The sequence below is a fragment of the Mirounga angustirostris genome, unplaced genomic scaffold, assembly GCF_029215605.1.
Source record: "Mirounga angustirostris isolate CCGP_5_RB_7025 unplaced genomic scaffold, mMirAng1.0.hap1 SCAF_11, whole genome shotgun sequence".
NCBI lineage: Eukaryota > Metazoa > Chordata > Mammalia > Carnivora > Phocidae > Mirounga > Mirounga angustirostris.
The window spans coordinates 49797987-49815600 of NW_026991719.1; the positions used below are offsets into that span (position 1 = coordinate 49797987).

At 39.6% G+C, this 17614-nt stretch overlaps 1 protein-coding gene across 3 annotated transcripts in view; it reads right to left on the bottom strand.

The window, feature by feature from the left end:
• ARHGEF9 (Cdc42 guanine nucleotide exchange factor 9) overlaps positions 1-17614 on the bottom strand; it is a 242054-nt gene that overhangs the window by 32636 nt on the left and 191804 nt on the right. For all 3 annotated transcript variants that reach the window (XM_064574140.1, XM_054508226.2, XM_064574141.1), the window contains 2 exons: positions 17343-17474; positions 2659-2902 (listed from right to left, as the gene is read on the bottom strand). In XM_064574140.1, coding sequence (XP_064430210.1) covers positions 2659-2902; positions 17343-17474 — 376 coding nt within the window. The remainder of the gene's footprint in view (positions 1-2658; positions 2903-17342; positions 17475-17614) is intronic.

Here is a 17614-nt window from a genome sequence, read left to right on the forward strand (position 1 = left end):
AGGGCACGTGATGTAATTAGCACTGGTTGTTATATGCCACTGATGAATCACTGAACCCTACCTCTGAAACTAGTAATACACTATATATTAATTAATTGAATTTAAATAAAATAACAAAAATTTAAAAAAATGATTTAGGGAAATGTTAATGGTATGATTTTAAGTGTAAAATGAGCATATAAATTTAGAACTGTTCATCATGGAGAGATAGAGGTTGGGGGGAGACATAAACATAGTCAGCCATCTTAGTCCTAGTATTTTATTTATACACAAAAGAACAGGAAGGAAATATATAAAATATTTACAAAAGTTATCTCTCTCTGGGTAGGATGTTTTTATGTGATTTTTAGTTTTCTTTTGTATTTTTCTGTGTTTTTCTCCAAAATTGCCTACAATAGAAGTGCTATTATTATAATTAGAAAAAAAATAATGTTTTAGAAAAGATAACAGGTTTGTCAGAAAGTAACTTCTGTAGCTCCATCCATGTCATTGCAAATGACAAGTTTTTGTTATTTTTTATGGCTGAGTAATATTCCATTTTGTGTGTGTGTGTGTGTGTGTGTGTGTGTGTGTGTACTACATTGTGGATGGAGCTAAAGCGTATTAAGCTAAGCGAAATAAATCAGAGAAAGACAAATACCATATGATTGCATTCATATGTGGAATTTAAGAAACAAAACAAATGATCATAGGGGGATAAAAGAGAGAAAGAAACAAAAAGAGACCTTTTAACTATAGAGATCAAAGCAGTTGTTACCAGAGGGGAGGTGGTCTGGTGGAGGGGTTAAATAGGTGATGGGATTAAGGAGTAGAGTTGTTGTGATGAGCATATGGTGTTGTGTATAGATGTGGAATCACTAAATTGTACACCTGAAATTAATATTGCACTGTATGTTAACTAACTGGAATTTAAATTAAAACTTTAAACAAAATTTTAAAAAAATAATGTAATTTCTGGAAGCTTTTTTATTAGAAGCAGATTCTTCAAGTTACAGGTTATTAGGGCATTGTGTGGGAAATATAACACTGGAACCAGACAGAATGGTGGGGATCTTCTAGTTGATCTAGGGTCTGCATAAAGCACATTAAGACAATATCTTTAATAGGTCTAACAACCTAAGTGGTATCAGAGGCTGCTGCTGCCTGCCACTGAGAGAAGAAGCCCAGTAGCATTTCTGTACCACTCTACATCTTGTCCAACTGCAGTACTCATATGCTAAAAGCTATTTGGCTTCAATGGGACTCAAAGTGAATTATTAATATGCACTCTACCCAAAACCTGAGGAGAGAACTAGGATTAGACTAAGTAGTGTCTTTCTGATCACCCTTCCTTATCTCTAAACCATTTAAATCCCCAACACTGAAGGAGAGAAGAATCCATTTGCACCAGGACTCAATGGGTAGGCCCATTTTTCTAGAGGCAGTTTCTACCAGCTTGAGCATACATGTGTTTTAATATAAAATTCTACTCTCATTAAGAGTGGGGCAAAAACAGAAACTGTGTCTTCTCAAGGAATTACAAAGCCTGGCTGTTTGGTATTTTTATGCTAGAATGGCAGGACCATGAGCAAGAGACCAGATAGTACTTTGTAAACCACAAAGCTATAGTCAATGGCACCTAAATCCCACAGTTCGAAAGCAGCATGAAAAATCTCTCTGCTAGTTATATACCCTCTGGAAAAGGGGAACAACCTATTTAAAGCCAAAAAAAATTATGGTTTAGTGTGACTGAATCATGCAAGTGATCATGGCTTGAGACCCAGTTATATTTTCTACAATTTATTTTAAAATGCTTTCATACAGAAAGTGTGATATATACATGTGCATTAATTTTAATCTATGCTCTAGGGGCATTTAGTTAACATCTGAAGTGCCTTAATCAGGCATACACACTCAAGAGGTGATTTGTTAACACATTAAACACTCAGAAGTCCTTGCTCCAGAGACCACTACTCCCAGCAGTTCAGTCATTTTAATGCAGGAGGCCTAATTAGCCTAACACATGTTAAAAATAAATTTTCATTGGTAAAATGAATGTTATTCAAATGTGAACTAGTCACAAATGTCTTACAGGCTCTTTAGCCCTCACAAGACCTGGGTATAAAAATCCAGTGAGTCCTATAGCTTTTACCCTTCAGAAGAAAGCCTTAAGCTCAAGATTGAAAACAGGTGTTATGTCTTGTTCCCCATCAGAGGATTTTGTCAACAGACTCTAACTAGAAAGTTAGTTGCAGCCTGTTGCTATAATATCACCAACTCTTCCTTGACTAACCTCTTCACAGAAGATGCTGCCATGTATCTAAGAACAAAACTGGGACTTTACTGAGATTACAGAACAGGTTGTATGACTGCTTTTGTGTTTGTTTGTTAATAAATGTTTGTATGTTTGGGAGAATTGAGACTGAGGTTTGCTTCCAGTGTAATAGTCTTATCTAGTCATGAGACTGTAAGGGAGGCCAAATTATAACTCTCACTTAACTCTGACTAGAAGAAACTACTGATATCTGCCACAAAGGACCTAATAATAGGAAACCACCAAAATGGATTAGGTCAGTTTGCAACAGAAATCTTCCCTCTGCTTCTAGAAAAATGAAAACTAATTCAAATCCTCTATGTCCTTCATAGCCATATTCTTCTTTCTCCTCTCAGGTCACTTACCAATTTTTTCATCTTCCTGTACCATTTTCCTCTCTTCTCTGAAAGCCCTGAGCCAGCGTATCTTCTCCTCCAGCTTTTTGGCAAAGAATAGATGTACCTCCTCAGTCTCCTTGTTGTGAAGCTTGAAAGCATTTTTCATGCTGACATTAAAGTCATCATCTCTGCCATCTTCAATGTCAACTACCTCATATTTATCCATGTCAATGCGGCCTTTGTAGTACAGAATGTCTCTTCGGATCAGGTCCTAGGTAGGAAGGAAGAAAAGGTTTTTAACTGGAGGTATGTCGACAGTAGGTACCATGAAAGTTGGCTCATGGGCACAGCAGGACGCTAAGACTTCCATTGTTTTGGAGTACCAAATAGGGGTTGGTTTGGTCAAATGTAGGCAGGTTAGCTTAGCAGTATGACACTGATAGTTTGGTTAACTAGATGCTCTTAGAGAAAGCCTTTGTCCTACATCCAAGGGCTCTGTCTCAGACCCCAGCATCAATCCTTATGTGTTTGTAAGACACATATATGGGGATTAGGATGCAGTAAGCCACACAAGCATTGCGAGCATGGGCCTTTTCTTTTCTAAAATATTTGCAAGCCTTCCAGAAGTATGAAATAAGCTGGATGTTTGCCTGGGGGGTACCTGGGAATTCAAGCAGGCTAAGGAGACCTGCAATCAGAGTGGAGATGAGTGGTAATAGTAGCAAGGTGGCCACAGGCTGCTGGCCAGGAAGGATTACATGGAAAGGGTTGAACATTTAGCATTCTGGGGAATTTTGGAGAAGGCCTAGTCTGGCAGGAGAAGGGGGGGTAAGAGTGAATAAAAAGCTTCATATATTGGGCGCCTGGGTGGCTCAGTTGGTTGAGCGACTGCCTTCGGCTCAGGTCATGATCCTGGAGTCCCGGGATCGAGTCCCGCATCGGGCTCCCTGCGCAGCAGGGGGTCTGCTTCTCCCTCTGCCCTCTTCTTTCTCGTGCTCTCTGTCTCTCATTCTCTCTCTCTCAAATAAATAAATAAAAATCTTTAAAAAAAAAGCTTCATATATTGACTGAATGAATCTCACAAATCTTACTGCATGAGAAAAAGAAAAGTTGTAGATGGATACAAACTGTATATTGCCTATCCTTTATTATTGTTTTACTCTCTGGTATATAGAATTGGATTAATACTTTCAGTCCATGAGACACTCATCATTAGTCCACACAAGGTGCTCTTATTTCTCTATTTATTTACTTACTTACTTTTAATAATACACTAAGTTTTGGTGAACCTGCCACCCAATTTAAAAGCTATGATGCTGAACAGACATTTCTCCAAAGAAGACATAAAAATGGCTAATAGACACATGAAAAAAAATGCTCAACATCACTTGGGTATCAGGGAAATAAAGATCAAAACCACAATGAGATACCACATCACACCAGTCAGAATGACTAAAATTAACAAGTCCGGAAACAAAAAATGTTGGTGAGGATGTGGAGAAAGGGAAACCCTCTTACACCGCTGGTGGGAATGCAAGCTGGTACAGCCACTCTGGAAAACAGTATGGAGGTTTCTCAAAAAGTTAAATATAGAGCTACCCTATGACCTAGGAATTACACTACTAGCTATTCACCCAAAGGATATAAACATAGTGATCTGAAGGGGCACCTGCACCCCAATGTATATAGCAGCAATGTACACAATAGCCAAACTATGGAAAGAGCTGAGATGTCCATCAACAGATGAATGAATAAAGAAGATATGGTATGTACACACACACACACAATGGAATATTCCTCAGCCATCAAAAAAAATCTTAACCATTTACATCGACGTGGATGGAACTAGAGGATATTATGCTAACCAAAATAGGTCAATCAGAGAAAGATAATTATCATATGATTTCATTCATGTGGAATTTAACAAAACAGAGGATCATAGGGGAAGGGAGGGAAAAATAAAATAAGATGAAATCAGGGAGGGGGACAAACCATAAAAGACTTTTAACTATAGGGAACAATCTGAGGGTTGCTGAAGGGGAGGTGGGTGGGGGTATGGGGTAATTGGGTGATGGGCATTAAGGAGGGCACATGATGTAATTAGCACTGGGTGTTATATGCCGCTGATGAATCACTGAACTCTACTTCTGAAATTAATAATATACTATATGTTAATTAATTGCATTTAAATAAAATAAAATATTAAAAATTAAAAAAAAATTTATAAAGCTGTGATGCCACAGCAAACTAAAATCCCATGCTCATCACATCCCTGGTTTCTTTTCTGTACAGTTTTATCTCATCTCTATCCCACTTATATGAGGTTTAAAAACCTACAAAGAAATGCCACATAATATTTAGGTATGCATACATATGTACAGAAATTATACAAAAATATGATAATGACACATGCCAAATTCAAGAGAGTACAGAGAGGAGAATGGGAAGATGGAAGGAAGGAAAAGAAAGGGAAGGAGCAGAGAGGGAGAGGAGGAATTTGTAATGTATTTGTATTTGTATTTGTAATGAATTATTTCTTTTTTTTCTTAAAGATTTTATTTATTTATTTGACAGAGAGACACAGCGAGAGAGGAACACAAGCAGGGGTAGTGGGAGAGGGAGAAGCAGATTGCCTGCTGAGCAAGGAGCCTGATGCAGGGCTTGATCCCAGACCCTGGGATCATGACCTGAGCCTAAGGCAGACACTTAATGACTGAGCCACCCAGGCGCCCCTGTAATGAATTATTTCTTAAGTTGGATAGTAAGTACATAAGTACCCATTATATAATTTACGTATCTTTTTGAATGTCAAATATTTTATGAATTAAAAAAAAAACAGAGGGATGGATGAAATGACCTGTGGACCTGTGGAATGTAAGGTCTGATTAAGTAACTATCTCTCAGAGTGGTCTTTCAGCCCCTCCTCCTCTTAGCACTGCCTTCGACTCCCCCCCTGAGGGCACATTGTAGAGAGCAAAATGGAGTCTCTCATGTCAAGCAGGAGCCTGTGTCATGCAATGATGCAAGTAGTTAAAGGTACTTCAGCTATAAGATATCGCTGGGACCAGCATCAGCTGACGCCCCAGAACTGGTAATGAGCAGAACCATAGGAGGTCTGCAGGGACCCTGGACCAATTAAATTCCTTTAAAAAGGGGAGGATTTTTGCAGCAAACTGTCAGACTCTTCAGACATGACCTCTCTATGTCTGACCACTTAAAAAAGGCAACTGCCACTGAACACTGTGCCAGACTGATCTCTGAAGATCCAAGATCCTTCACTGCTTGAACATAATAAGCAGTAAGTGCTGAGAGCTGACCAAGACCAGACTGAGGCCTTATCTCAACTGCACACCCACAGACTGACTTCCTATATCCCTTCTGTTATCTTATTTGTTGTGTAGTTTGTCTTATGTCCTGCTCTGTGTGCTGTGTAAGAAGCCAAGTTTAATCACATGGTGAAATGTCATTGGGTTTGGAATCCTGAACCTGCTTTAGAACTGTGATTAACTTTGCTTTATGATTGAATAAAGCTGACACTGTGGAAAGACACAACTCGTGTGTGCACCTTCATAGCATGCCCATGACAAACATCGTGTCTCGGGACATGTGGTATGGCTAAGTCTGGCCAAGAAGGTCCCATGAGCCCTGTCCTGACAGATGTCTTCTACTAGCCAAATCATTCTGACCAATTCTCCCTCCTCTCTGCTTATATTTGGCCTTTTAGACAATTTGACAGAATCAGAAATGCTCATTATTTTTTATTAACATTACACAGTTTGGTTAAACTATTCCCATTCTGCTGAATTGCCTTGCATGCCTCACTTCTCAGTTGCAGGCTACCTGCAAAGAATTTGCCTTTGCAATCCTAACTCTTCACACTGTATGGTAAACTGGGCTTTTTGGTATGTCTGGGGAAGGCTGTCTTTAAAAATTCCCAACATAGCTCTGTCAATCTCAAAGTCCAAGGCTGTGAAATATGGGTGTTGTTGAATTGATTTGCAAAAAAGCAACCTCTACATGTTCTTGTCCCTCCCATAATAATTGTCGATATAAATAGGCTGTGCTGAGTACAGATAGGTTCTGATCTGTTGAGTGCTCCTGGCATCAAGTTCACAGGAGAGGAAAAGGTCAGCTATACAGAAGGGGCCAATGTTGCTCCAGGCCTAATTCAGACCCTGGGTTCCTTTTACCAAGCTCAAAATGGACAAGCTCAATCCTGGCCAAAAGAATGGGGCAGTTCCCATGCACTGACTTCCACAATCCTCAGGAATACTTTGTGAGACATGTGGATAAAAAGCGTGCCCTGTCAGTCCAATATAACCACAAAAGCAGGACAAGCTAAGGAGAATGGATTGATATGATCTAGTTTGATCTCATAAAGGCCTGAAACCTGCCTTAAAATACTTAATACAAATACTCATAGACCTGGGAAGCCAGATCTGGACCACACAGCTAATAGGTGGGTACCCACCTGACTAGAATAGGCAGGCTTAACTCCCACTATTCTTTTTTTTTTTTTATGTTATGTTAATCACCATTCATTACATCATTAGTTTTCGATGTAGTGTTCCACGATTCACTGTTTGCATATAACACCCAGTGCTCCATGCAGTACGTGCCCTCTTTAATACCCATCACCAGGCTAACCCATCCCCCCAACCCCTCCCCTCTAGAACCCTCAGTTTGTATCTCAGAGTCCATAGTCTCTCATGGTTCGTCTCCCCCTCTGATTTCCCCCACTTCATTTTTCCCTTCCTGTTATCGTCTTCATTTTTTTTTAACATATAATGTATTATTTGTTGCCGAGGTACAGATCTGTGATTCAACAGTCTTGCACATTTCACAGTGCTCACCATAGCACATACCCTCCCCAATGTCTAACACCCAGCCAACCCATCCCACCCATCCCCAACCACTCCAGCAACCCTCAGTTTGTTCCCTGAGATTAAGAATTCCTCATATCGGGGCGCCTGGGTGGCTCAGTCATTAAGCGGCTCCCTTTGGCTCAGGTCATGATCCCAGGATCCTGGAATCGAGTCCCGCATTGGGCTCCCTGCTTGGCAGGAAGCCTGCTTCTCCCTCTCCCACTCCCCCTGCATGTGTTCTTTCTCTCGCTGTGTCTGTCAAATAAATAAATAAAATCTTAAAAAAAAAGAGAATTCCTCATATCAGTGAGGTCATATGATACATGTATTTCTCTGATTGACTTATTTTGCTCAGCATAATACCTTCCAGTTCCATCCACGTCGTGCAAAATGGCAAGATTTCGTGTTTTTTGATGGCTGCATAATATTCCATTGTATGTGTATATATATATATATATATGTGTATATATAATATTCCATATATATGTGTATATATATATATACACACACACACAACCTCTTCTTTATCCAGTCATCGGTTGATGGACATCTAGGCTCTTTCCATAGTTTGGATATTGTGGACATTGCTGCTATAAACATCAGGGTGCACATACCCCTTCAGATCCCTACATTTGTATCTTTGGGGAAAATACCCAGTAGTGTAATTGCTGGGTCATATGGTAGCTCTATTTTCAACTTTTTGAGGAATCTCCATACTGTTTTCCAGAGTGGCTGCACCAGCTTGAATTCCCACCAACAGCGTAAGAGGGTTCCCCTTTATCTGCATCCCCGCCAAAATCTGTCATTTCCTGACTTGTTAATTTTAGCCATTCTGACTGGTGTGAGGTGGTGTCTCGTTGAGGTTTTGATTTGGATTTCCCTGATGCTGAAAATTCTATTTTCATGTGTCTGTTGGCCATTTGGATGTCTTCTTTGGAAAAATGTCTGTTCATGTCTTCTGCCTATTTCTTGATTGGATCATTTGTTCTTTGGGTGTTGAATTTGATAAGTTCTTTATAGATTTTGGATACTAGCCCTTTATCTGATATGTCATTTGCAAATATCTTCTCTCATTCTGTCGGATGTCTTTTGGTTTTGTCAACTGTTTCTTTTGCTGTGCAAAAGCTTTTTATCTTGATGAGGTCCCAATAGTTCATTTTTGCCCTTGCTTCCCTTGCCTTTGGTGATGTTTCTATGAAGAAGTTGCTGTGGCTGAGGTCAAAGAGGTTGCTGCCTGTGTTCTCCTTTAGGATTTTGATGGACTCCTGTCTCACATTTAAGTCTTGCAACCATTTTGAGTCTATTTTTGTGTGTGGTGTAAGGAAATGATCCAGTTTCATTCTCTGCATGTGGCTGTCGATTTTCCTAACACCATTTGTTGAAGAGACTGTCTTTTTTCCATTGGACATTCTTCTCTGCTTTGTCGAAGATGAGTTGTCCATAGAGTTGAGTGTCCATTTCTGGGCTCTCTATTCTGTTCCATTGATCTATGTGTCTGTTTTTGTGCCAGTACCATACTGTCTCGATGATGACAGCTTTGTAATAGAGCTTAAAGTCCGGAATTGTGATGCCGCCAGCTTTGCTTTTCTTTTTCAACATTCCTCTGGCTATTCGGGGTCTTTTCTGGTTCCATACAAATTTTAGGATTATTTGTTCCATTTCTTTGAAAAAAGTGAATGGTATTTTGATAGGGATTGCATTGAATGTGTAGATTGCTCTAGGTAGCATTGACATCTTCACAATATTTGTTCTTCCAATCCATGAGCATGGAACGTTTTTCCATTTCTTTGGGTCTTCCTTAATTTCTTTCATGAGTATTTTATAGTTTTCTGAGTACAGATTCTTTGCCTCTTTGGTTAGATTTAGTCATAGGTATCTTATGGTTTTGGGTGCAATTGTAAATGGGATCGACTCCTTAATTTCTCTTTCTTCTGTCTTGTTGTTGGTGTATAGGAATGCCACTGATTTCTGTGCATTGATTTTATATCCTGCCACTTGACTGAATTCCTGTATGAGTTCTAGCAGTTTTGGGGTGGAGTCTTTTGTGTTTTCCACATAAAGTATCATATCATCTGCAAAGAGTGAGAGTTTGAATTCTTTGCCGATTTGGATACCTTTTATTTCTTTTTGCTGTCTGATTGCTGTGGCTAAGACTTCTAATACTATGTTGAATAGCAGTGGTGATAGTGGACATCCCTGTCGTGTTCCTGACCTTTAGGGGAAAGCTCTCAGTTTTTGCCCATTGAGAATGATATTTGCTGCGGGTTTTTCATAGATGGCTTTTATGATATGGGGTTGTGTACCCTCTATCTCTATACTCTGAAGAGTTTTGATCAAGAAAGGATGTTGTACTTTGTCAAATGCTTTTTCTGCATCTCTTGAGAGGATCATATGGTTCTTGTTCTTTCTTTTATTAATGTGTTGTATCACATTGATTGATTTGCGGATGTTGAATCAACCTTGCAGCCCAGGGATAAATCCAAATTGGTCATGGTGAATAATCCTTTTAATGTACTATTGGATCCTATTGGCTAGTATTTTGATGAGAATTTTTACATCCATGTTCATCAAGGATATTGGTCTGTAATTCTCCTTTTTGATGGGGTCTTTGTCTGGTTTTGGGATCAAGGTAATGGTGGCTTCATAAAATGAGTTTGGAAGTTTTCCTTCCATTTCTCTTTTTGGAACAGTTTCAGAAGAATAGGTATTAATTCTTCTTTGGTAGAATTCCCCCGAGAAGCCATCTGGCCCTGGGCTTTTGTTTTTTGGGGGATTTTTGACGACTGCTTCAATTTCCTTAGTGGTTATAGGTCTGTTCAGGTTTTGTATTTCTTCCTGGTTCCATTTTGGTAGTTTATACACCTCTAGGAATGCATCCATTCCTTCCAGATTATCTAATTTGCTGGCATAGTTGCTCATGATATGTTCTTATAACTGTTTGTATTTATTTGGTGTTGGTTGTGATCTCTCTTTCATTCATGATTTTATTTATTTGGGTCATTTCTCTTTTCTTTTTGGTAAGTCTGGACAGGGGTTTATCAATCTTGTTAATTCTTTCAAAGAACCAGTTCCTAGTTTCGTTGATCTGTTCTACTATTCTTTTGGTTTCTATTTCATTGATTTCTGCTCTGATCTTTATTATTTCTCTTCTCCTGCTGGGTAGGCTTTATTTGCTGTTCTTTCTCCAGCTCCTTTAGGTGTAGGGTTAGGGTGGTATTTGAGACCTTTCTTGATTCTTGAGGAAGGCTTGTATTGCTATATACTTTCCTCTTAGGACCACCTTTGCTGCATCCCAAAGATTTTGAACATTTGTGTTTTCATTTTCACTTATTTCCATGATTTTTTTTAGTTCTTCTTTAATTTCCTGGTTGACCCATTCATTCTTTAATTGGATGCTCTTTAGCCTCCATGTATTTGAGTTCTTTCTGACTTTCCTCTTGTGATTGAGTTCTAGTTTCAAAGCATTGTGGTCTGAAAATAGGCAGGGAATGATCCCAATCTTTTGGTACTGGTTGAGACCTGATTTGTGACCTAGGATGTGATCTATTCTGGAGAATGTTCCATGGGCACTAGAGAAGAACGTGTATTCTGTTGCTTTGGGATGGAATGTTCTGAATATATCTGTGAAGTCCATTTGGTCCAATGTGTCATTTAAAGTCTTTATTTCCTTGTTGATTTTTTGCTTAGATGATCTGTCCATTTCAGTGAGGGGGGTGTTAAAGTCCCCCACTATTATTGTATTGTTGTCGATGTGTTTCTTTGCTTTTGTTATTAATTGGCTTAATATAATTGGCTGCTCCCATGTTAGGGGCATAGATATTTACAATTGTTAGATCTTCTTATTGGATAGACCCTTTAAGTAGGATATAGTGTCCTTCCTCATCTCTTATTACAGTCTTTGGTTTAAAATCTAATTTGCCTGATATAAGGATTGCCACCCCAGCTTTCTTTTGGTGTCCATTAGCATGGTAAATGGTTTTCCACTCCCTCACTTTCAATCTGGGGTGTCTTTGGGTCTAAAATGAGTCTCTTGCAGACAGCATCTCGATGGGTCTTGTTTTTTTATCCAATCTGATACCCTGTATCTTTTGATTGGGGCATTTAGCCCATTTACATTCAGGATAATAATTGAAAGATATGAACTTAGTGCCACTGTATTGCCTGTAAGGTGACTGTTACTGTATATTGTCTGTGTTCCTTTCTGGTCTATGTTACTTTTAGGCTCTCTCTTTGTTTAGAGGACCCCTTTCAATATTTCTTTTAGGGCTGGTTTGGTGTTTGCAAATTCCTTTAGTTTTCGTTTGTCTTGGAAGCTTTTTATCTCTCCTTCTATTTTCAATGACAGCCTAGCTGGATAGAGTATTCTTGGCTGCATATTTTTCTCATTTAGTGCTCTGAATATATCATGTTAGTCCTTTCTGGCCTGCCAGGTCTTGTGGATAGGTCTGTTGCCAATCTAATATTTCTACCATTGCAGGTTACAGATCTCTTCTCCTGAGCTGCTTTCAGGATTTTCTCTTTGTCTCTGAGACTTGTAAGTTTTACTATTAGATGTCGGGGTGACCTATTTTTATTGATTTTGAGGGGTGTTCCCTGTGCCTCCTGGATTTTGATGCCTGTCTCCTTCCCCAAATTAGGGAGGCTCTCTGCTATAATTTGCTCCAATATACCTTCTGCCCCTCTCTCTCTTTCTTCTTCTTCTGGGATCCCAATTATTCTAATATTGTTTCATCTCCTGGTATCACTTATCTCTCGAATTCTGCCCTTGTGATCCAGTAGTTGTTTATCTCTCTTTTTCTCAGCTTCTTTATTTTCCATAATTTCATCTTCTGTATCACTAATTTTCTCTTCTGCCTTATTATCCTAGCAGTTAGAGCCTCCATTTTTGATTGTACCTCATTAATAGCCTTTTTGATTTCGACTTGGTTAGATTTTAGTTCTTTTATTTCTCCAGAAAGGGTTTCTCTAATATCTTCCATGCTTTTTTCAAGCCCAGCTAGTATCTTTAAAATCCCACTATTCCTTTTTAATTTATTTATTTATATTTTAAATTTTATTTTATTATGTTATGTTAGTCACTATACAATACATCATTAGTTTTTGATGTAGTGATCCACGATTCATTGTTTTCCGATAACACCCAGTGCTCCATGCAGTACGTGCCCTCCTTAATACCCATCACCGGTCTAACTCATACCTGCACCCCCTCCCCTCTAAAACCCTCACTTTGTTCCTCAGAGTCCATAGTCTCTCATGGTTCATCTCTCCCTCCAATTCCACCCCCTTCCTTTTTCCCTTCCTTCTCCTAATGTCCTCCATGTTATTCCTTATGTTCCACAAATAAGTGAAACCTCCCACTATTCCTAACTTCAACCAAAGAGACAGGAAAACTGAAGGACTCCATAAAAATCTGCTTTTTACTCCTTTTCCTGCTTCTATTCTTGCTGGGACCTGCACCACTACCCCACTTTACACATGATTTGTAATGCAAACAGCATATGTTCTCCTTATAAGGGACAGGAATTAACAATTTCTCTAGAATAGTTAACATCTATGGAAGGACCAGGTGAGAATGACTGGACAAAGCTACCATTTGCTTATTCTAGACAACCATGGCTAGACATCTCAATGTCAAGGCCCCCTGGCTCCAAGGAATAAAACCTGCCCCCTTGTCTTTGTTCTAACTGGTACCTAGATGTCTGAGAGGACATGTATATCAGACCACCATCCTCAATAACCCCCCCCCAGACCCTTAACAAAGATGAGATTCCCTCCTTTCATTTCTTAGTCTCCCAGACACTCTGTCTGTATCTGCTCTCTCTATATCTTCAGGAAACTCTGCTTTCACCTCCTGCTGGCTCATGCTTTATTTCCATCCTTCATGAAACCAAGAACACTATTGGCTGGTCCTGCAGGATCCCCTTTGGGTCTTTGGATCCAGCCTGCCAGCATTACCTGTAGCTTCCTTTAACTCTGAAGGTGTGTCATAATCATTGTCAGCCTTCAAAACCTTTACTAGTTTCCAAAAAAAAAAAAAAAAAAAAAAAGAAAGGATGTACATGATCTTGGAGCTAAATTAAAAGCATCAACTGAAACTCCTATTGTTTCTTTAGGTATTTAATGATAACAAGAAACTTGAGAGAATTCTGCTTCTGTGGTAGGGGAACAGGACTAGAGAAATGTGTCATTAAGGTTCTCCCTTTGCCTACTCTTTCTAGCTCCCCAGAGTGTTGAATGTGAGTTTTCAGGCACCGGATTAGTCATAAGGCCAAGTTTAGGGATGTGATAGGAATGATTAAGAATGACCTACTGTTCAAAAAAATCCCATCAGAAACCATAGCTAAGGCCACAAAGCAGCATGAAACATGCATGGAAAGAGTGTGAGATATACAGAATCCTAGCTGCATAACCTACTAGCTGTGGCCTTGGGCAAGCCATTTTATCTCTCTGAACCTCAATTTTCTCTAAAATGGTTGTAAAGCTCATATCTAAACATGCTGTTTCCAGGTCATGAGGTCAGCCTTGTCTAATAAATATGGTGCCAATCTTTCTTGGTCCCAGACTAATTTTTTGTAGGACTTTAAGTTTCCTTCGATGAACCTGAAAATCTCACTGCCTCCTTTGGTCCATTTAAACTTTCAAAATAATTTAAATATTGTGACAAAAATAAATCAAAGCAAAAGTAACTGAATATTTTAAAATTTACATAGCTACCTCTACATCCTTGGAAATTCCATATACCCTTTCAAGATGGGGGTGGTCACAGATCTATACTTAGGCTCACACTAATGTGTTCTCCCTGCCCCAACAATACCTCTTTTTACAATCATTCCAGCTCCAGGTCAAATTTACACATTTTTCCTCCTCAAGTATTCCCTGAGTGCATCCTCTAGCTCAAGTCATTGCAGTTTCCCTTTTCTGAATGCTAGCACTGATAATGAAGACCCTTACACAACTTAAACTCAGCCACCACACTCCTGAGTTACATTAGTTCTGTTTCACAGCTTATAGTCTGCCCATTAAGCTGTGCCCAGTAGTGTACCTTCCTTACTCTTGCCTCACTCAGGGGCTGCCCAGGGAAAAACAGCTGACAAAGCCTTAGAAGTTTCTCTGCTCATCTTTTGCACATGGCAAGGGGACAAAGCCCTCTGGAGCCCTGGTTGTCTAAGGTCCCAAATGCCACTTGTTAATGGTGGTCTGAGTGCTTTCATAGGGACATGGTGAATAAGTGCTCACCACAGGTGCTATTTAGGTCATCACAAGTTCCGTACCTAATAGCATGCCTGGTCATCACAAGTTCCCTACCTAATAGCATGCCCGCCTTCCTTCTTTTCCCTTCCACTCACCCAAGCTGGAGGATATCAAGGGAGCCAGTGCTTCTCCAGAAGGTCCCTGGCAGTCTGCAGACAAGCACCAAGCCTAGCCATGGATCCAGCAAGGAGCCTACTCCAATTCCTGACATTATATAATTCAAACAACTAGGAGATAATTGAATTTGGTCTCACTGGGTATTCATGGGGTTTAGTAAGACACTGTAAAACATTTTGTATAAATGACAGATGCTGCAATCTGGGAAATGCAACTCTTAAGGATTGCAGCCTGTCTCACTTGCTTGTCAGTAAGGTCTTTTTAGAGAGGGGCCCTAGTTCCTGCCCACCCCTAGCCTTGATCAGCCTGGGTTTTCTCTCCAGAGCCTGAGGAAGGCACATGGGGATGGGACTGGACTTATTTTTCTCATTATTGCATTCCAACACCTAGGGTACATTCTTAATAACAAAATAATAATAGCAACAACAATGGTAACAGTTAACACTTAGCATATATCATGTGCTAGACACTATTCCGAATGCTTTGCATTTCCCCCCAGCTTTATTGAGGTATAATTGACAAATAAAGATTATATATATTTAAGGTATAAAATACAATGTTTTGATATATGTATACATTGTGAAATGATCACCACAATCAAGCTAATTAACATATACATCATCTCACATGGTGACTTTTTTTGTGATGATAACACTTAAGACCTACTTTCTTAGCAAATTTCAAGTACACAATACAGTATTGTTAGTGATAGGCACCATATTGTATACTAGCTCACCAAAACTTATTCATCTTGCATATGAAAAGTTTTCACACTTTGACCAGTATCTCTCCATTTTCCAAATCCTCACCAGTCCCTGGCAACCACCATTCTACTCTCTGCCTTTATGACTTCAACAGCTGTAGATTCTACATGAAGTGAGATCATATGGTATTTGCCTTTCTCTGTCTTATTTTACTTAGCATAATGTCCTCCAGGTTCATCTATGTTGTCACAAATGACAGGAGTCCCCCCCTTTTTTTAAGGCTGAATAATATTCCATAGTGTGTGTGCATTCCTGTGTGTGTGTGTGTGTGTGCACACGTGCGTCACATTTTCTTTATGTATTCATCCCTCGGCAGCTGAATGCTTTGCATTTATTAGCAAATAATCTTCACAACAATCCTACAAGTTAGGTACTGTTATAACCCCGTTTTATGAGGAACTGTAGATAGAACAGTTAAGAAGCTTACTCTGGAACAAAAGCTACTAAATGGTAGAGTCGGGCTTTAGTCCAGACTCTCTGGTTCTAAAATCTGTGCTTATTTAACTACTGCATATACTGTCTCCCATAAAAGATTTGCTGAATGAATGAATAGTAACACCAAATATACAGTAATAATATCAATAGCTAACATTTACTAAATACCATGTGCCAGGCACTGCAACTATATTGTTTCATTTAACCATCACAACCTCTCTTTCTATGTGGATACCATTATGATTTCCATTTTGCAAATGTGAGGCACAGAGAATTTGCCCAAGGTCACACAGCTCATGGGAAAAATTGGTGCCCTTCTGGCTGGCCCTAGAATCCATGCTCTTAACACTATACTTCACTGCTTCCCACTACCTTAGGTGGTCCTCCTCAACACCTCTTGAGATGAATTCTATCATCAGCCTGATTTGGCACTGAGGAAAATAAGAACATAAAGTTAAAAAAACTTGCCCAAGGTTAGAGACAGTAGAGCCTAGGACCCAGATATTTTGGTTTCAAATCTCCATCTCTTTTCTGCTCTATCCCTAATCTCTGTTGCTATTGTTGCATTTCTGAGTCCCAGATGGTTCATCCTCCAAGTCTGGCCCTTCAGTACAAGAAAAAGTGGTCCAATGCAGAAAGTTCCTTGAACAGAAAAAGTCCTCCCTCCAGCATTATTATACTCTATTTAATTCTGGATCCTCCCAGAATACAATGAAACCAACATAAATAACTAGTAGTTATGACACAGAAGACAACAGAGTATGTCAAGGCTGGTATAATTAAAAACAAATGATACAGGGGAAAAGCTGTTTGGGACAACTTCAGAACTGCAGGAACATTAGTGGATGACTGAGGAGAGAGGAAAGGGGATCTCTACCCCTCCTCTGGAAGAAAAAAAAAAAAAAGGAAAGGAGAAAAAAGAAAAAATCCCCAAAGCAGCAAAATAATTTCCAATATAATCATCTCTGGAAGGAAATAACACAACATATGCATAACTAAAGTAACAGGGCAATGGATGGAGGATCAGAGACAGCCATCATGGAAGACAAGAAGAAAGAGAAAAAAAGAGTCTTATTCTAGATTTTTTAAAAGAAAACTGACAAAGAGGGAAAACAGCAAAAGTTAAAGAAGGAATCACAAAATTAGAAGCCACTGGCATCTTTTCCCACCTACTATAATGACCACTTCCCTGGGAGCGGGGGATGATGGAGAGGGAGGGGCTTATGCTTCTGAGGTGCCCATCTCCCATCTCCCTCAGGAAAGAAGAGGTTGGGGTTACCTTCTTGCAGAGGACCATCTGGTGGTCAAACAGGAAGAAGACCCGCTGCTGGTTGCGGCCATAGGGCTGGTAGATCCAGGCCATTTCCCCAGTGTAGATCAGCTCCGAGCTCCTGTCTAGGATGTCCTCACCCTGGGAAGAATATGTGATAGTGAGAGGCAGCCAGGCAGAAGGGACAGACCTGTCACCTGCCTGGAAGCACCTAAAACTAGGCATAGACCGGGGCAGGAGGAGTACAGAAAAGGCCGGGTGGGGAAAGAGGGATAGAAAGG